Genomic DNA, 4,428 nt, shown 5'->3' with positions numbered 1-4,428 from the left:
TTTTCCATTACAAAATATAAATAAAGCTCATAAAATGTTGAATTATGGTGAGTTTGTTAATAAAAGATTTTTTCTGCTAAAAAAAAAAGTATCTTATGGTATGATGAATTTGTTATTAAAATATTTTTATTGCTACTAAATAAATATTAAACTTTCAACAAAAAAAAGACACTTAACTAAACTACGTCATTTATTTATTTATTTATTTATTTTTGACTCGTAAACTATGAAATGGATGGATATCCTATTTTCTCATCTCATTTAATTCTCATCCCCCATTCATGAAACAAACAATCGACGGAGTTTCCGAAGAACAACGAAACAAACAAAAATCATGTTAAAAAAAACGTAGTACCCAAAGCATGTAAAGCAAGTGTCAGTAATTTAAGGGCTAGCTACCCTTAAAGAAAGGGTAGTTAGTTTTCAAACATAGAAAGAACATGTGATATCATAAGATAACACCATAAGGTCAAAAACGTAATTCCCCAAACACAATCCTTGAATCTCAACAACAACAATAAAAGAACCTTTCAACTTCGAACCTTCGCTTCCAAAACAACACATTCACAACAACGATTCATCATCATCATTCCAATTCCAATCTCATCAAACTTGGCCATGGAGCTTCAACTAGATTCCATGGCCGCTTCTATTGGTGTTTCCGTCGCCGTTCTCCGTTTCCTTCTCTGTTTCGTCGCCACCATTCCGTTCAGCTTTCTATGGCGTTTTGTTCCCGGTCGTCTCCCTAAACACTTCTACTCCGCCGCCGTCGGTGTTTTCCTTTCTTATCTTTCCTTCGGATTCTCTTCCAATCTTCACTTTCTTGTTCCCATGGTTCTCGGTTACGCTTCTATGATAATTTATCGTCAACGATGTGGTATCATCACTTTTTTCTTGGGATTCGGTTACCTCATTGGCTGGTACATAATCGATAATCAATCTGATTTTTCTCTTAATGTTTTTGTTTTTTTTAATGTTTATGTTTTTTTTTTTTGTGTTTTTTTTAGTCATGTGTATTACATGAGTGGTGATGCATGGAAAGAAGGTGGAATAGATGCAACTGGTAAATGTTGATTGATTTTGTTTTTAATTGTGTTTTTTTATAATTTTTGTGTGAATTTTTCAGTGTTACTTAATTATGGTGTGTGATTTTGAATTTGTGTTATTAGGGGCTTTAATGGTATTGGTACTGAAGGTTATATCATGTGCTATTAATTATAATGATGGAATATTGAAAGAGGAAGGTTTGCGTGATGCGCAGAAGAAGAATCGATTGATTAAATTGCCGTCGGTTATTGAGTATATTGGTTTTTGTTTATGTTGTGGGAGTCATTTTGCTGGTCCTGTTTTTGAGATGAAGGATTATCTTGATTGGACTGAAGGAAAAGGGGTATGTTTGTTACTGTTAAATTGAATTGTTTGTTAATCATGTTTATTACTTATTAATCAAGAATTAATTTTTAGTTCAATTCACTTTGGTTAACTGAATGCAAGTCCAGTTAAATTTATGCTGACAGTGATAAGTGATGAATAGTTTTTCACATGTTTTGCTATTTCAACCTGAGTTCATAATCAATGTTGTCAATTGCGGACAATAGTAAATATCTGTTGTTTAAATTCCGTTATGCAACAGTGCTATATCGCCACTGTAGTCTCTCTTTGACAAATTTTGTACTAAACAGTGTATCATAGAACAATAGAGATTTGTTTAAATCCTGACATGCTACGACATTGTTTCACCTCTATAACTGCTATTTAGCAACATTGAATTTTCTTAAGAAAAAATGACATTGATTTTTATTTTGATTATTGGTTTTGTTGTTGTTATTTGTAGATTTGGAGTTCTGGTGCAAAAGGATCGAAACCATCACCTTATGGGGCGACGATTCGAGCCCTACTCCAAGCTGGTTTTTGCATGGGATTGTACTTAAACCTTGTGCCTTATTTTCCTTTGTCTAAGTTTACCGATCCTTCATACCATGAATGGGGTTTCTTGAAAAAGTTGGGTTACCAGTATATGTCTGGTTTCACAGCACGTTGGAAATATTATTTCATTTGGTCGATTTCAGAAGCTTCTATTATTATCTCCGGCTTGGGTTTCAGTGGCTGGACTGATTCCTCTCCACCAAAGCCATGCTGGGACCGAGCTAAAAACGTAGATATATTAGGTGTTGAATTGGCAAAGAGTGCAGTTGTAATTCCAGCTGTGTGGAATATTCAAGTCAGCACCTGGCTTCGTCATTGTGAGTTTCGATTCTCTCCTTGAACCGGTTTGTTTTGCTAATATATATCTTTTAATCTTAGGCATCGAACTTAAATAGGGTCCTGACCTGACTTGATGATTTTCATGTTCTAGTAATAATATATGGCTACATTACTATTTTAAGTCATTACCTGTTTGCTTCTTTAACTATTTTTGTATGAAGGATTTATCGGATCATATTAAAATAATCTTCTTTAACTAGTTTAACTATTTAAGTCATCTGTTAACACATATTTTACTATCAGTAAATTGTAGCGTGATCAAGCCATCAACAGTGGTTTTCATTGTCTTTAATTGTTAATCTTTAGTTCCTAACCTTTAAACTAGGCTAGAGGCAAAATTGAAATTTGTTATAGATTACCTAATTACCTTTCATTCATAAGGTTTGACCATGAAATATGAAGTAACAATGTTGCTATTGTCTATGTTTTGGCAGATGTTTATGAAAGGCTTATCCAGAGTGGGAAGAAACCAGGTTTCCTTCAGTTGCTTGCCACACAAACCATTAGTGCTGTTTGGCATGTGAGTAAATTTTATCTGCATTTTAAGTTGATGTAAATGCTGTATTTGATATATGCATTATTATCGCTTATTCTTCATCACTATCTTTGCAAATAAATATGTAGTTTTTTAGGAATCGAATAACTAACAATGAGACAGATAGTCATTTACTCATTTCTATCATCACCTCTGTGATGGTTGATGTAAGATATACATCTGTTAACTTCTTCCACTGTATGTTATTAACAACAATAATTACCCAATTTAGCAAGCTGATGAAGAAGGTTTGCTATGAAATAACTTTGCTGTGCTGCTATTTTGTACTGTTAAATCGGATCCATGCTTTATATGTTCATTGTGTTGAGAGATGAGACCATGACACAAGAAAATTCCATATTAACATTTTGACATTGTTATTTCAGGGGCTGTATCCTGGATACATTATATTCTTTGTTCAGTCAGCATTGATGATTGCCGGTTCCAGAGGTATGAATATTGAATAATGTTCATTTGCGGTTCTTTCTTCAGTTAATTAACTTGCTTTGCTGCTTTTCTTTTGAAACAGTCATTTACAGATGGCAACAAGGCGTGCCTCCAACAAATGCCGTGGTTAAGAATGCCTTGGTGTTCTCCAATTTTGCTTACACACTTTTGGTTCTAAATTATTCCTGTGTTGGCTTCATGGTTTGTTCTCTATCTCTCTCTAACAAATGCCACACACACACACATTCACATGTGCAATTTGTATGCTCAGATTTGCAAGAATTTGGAGATTTTTTACAAGTTTTCTATCTTTTTTTTATGCTGTGTTTGAATAGGTATTAAGTCTGCATGAAACTCTTGCTTCATATGGAAGCGTGTATTTTATCGGAACTGCTCTTCCAATTGTTATCATCCTTCTCGGTAAAGTAATCAAACCTGGAAGGCCTGCCAGATCGAAAACTCAAAAGGAACAGTGAGGTAAACACTAAACAGTGCAGTTATTCTCTTTGGAGTTTTTGAAATCGAATTAGGATAGTGGGAGAGAGGCTGGATCTTCAGTTTCCGCGGGTTCAGCCCTGGTTTTCAATGTACCGTAACAGCTCCTTTAATCTTGAAAATGGTTAAGCCGTTTTATATTTTTGGCTTTAGCAATGAATTGTATTTTGTTGTTAGAAACATAATGTTGTCAGGTTGATAAAAGTGATTATTGAGAAATGTTGGGAACAGGTTGTATTTCTGTGATTTCTGTTAGCTCTTAATTCCAACCAAGTCTGTTTTTCAAATTATAGCTAGAGATAATGACTTAGGAACTCTGATGTATGATTGCAAGTTAATTTGTTCTGATCTAGTCCAAAATGATGCATGTTTTCTTAGCCAGAAAGTAGTGCTAATGTTACTATTTTTTTTTTTTTTGGATACACACTGCCCATTATATACGAGAAATGATATTTTGATACAAATTTAGATGGTTAACACAGTTCAAATATGTCATTAATGATGAATAAATAACAAGTCTTATATGCCTACTATCCAAGACTTTTGAGGTGAAGGTTAAGGTGGGAGAGTCTTCTAATTTTCCCATGATGGGAAAAGCTAAAATCAACCAATGATATATTCAATGGCTTGGATTTAAGAGTGGATACCTTTTCTACCAACTACTTTGTTAATTTATCCTTATTTGT

General features: G+C 33.9%; 1 protein-coding gene across 1 annotated transcript; it reads left to right on the top strand.

Moving 5' to 3' along the window:
* Positions 1-241: 241 nt before the first annotated feature.
* Positions 242-4,029, top strand: LOC123887288 (lysophospholipid acyltransferase 1-like). Its single transcript, XM_045936574.1, has 8 exons — positions 242-920; positions 1,008-1,063; positions 1,170-1,390; positions 1,835-2,243; positions 2,700-2,785; positions 3,187-3,250; positions 3,330-3,448; positions 3,583-4,029. Exons 1-8 carry the CDS (start codon positions 619-621, stop codon positions 3,721-3,723), a joined length of 1,398 nt encoding a protein of 465 aa, XP_045792530.1. The 5' UTR covers positions 242-618; the 3' UTR covers positions 3,724-4,029.
* Positions 4,030-4,428: the final 399 nt, after the last annotated feature.

Source organism: Trifolium pratense, linkage group LG5 (genome assembly GCF_020283565.1).
Source record: "Trifolium pratense cultivar HEN17-A07 linkage group LG5, ARS_RC_1.1, whole genome shotgun sequence".
NCBI lineage: Eukaryota > Viridiplantae > Streptophyta > Magnoliopsida > Fabales > Fabaceae > Trifolium > Trifolium pratense.
Note: the sequence above shows the minus strand (reverse complement) of the source record. Positions and strands in the feature narration are given on the sequence as shown.

Excerpts from the sequence above, each read along its gene's own strand:
- LOC123887288 (XM_045936574.1), top strand. The coding sequence starts at position 619 with ATGGAGCTTCAACTAGATTCCATGGCCGCTTCTATTGGTGTTTCCGTC. Across the intron at positions 1,064-1,169 it reads AGGTGGAATAGATGCAACTG|GGGCTTTAATGGTATTGGTA; the intron begins GTAAATGTTGAT and ends TTGTGTTATTAG. Across the intron at positions 2,786-3,186 it reads CCATTAGTGCTGTTTGGCAT|GGGCTGTATCCTGGATACAT; the intron begins GTGAGTAAATTT and ends TTGTTATTTCAG.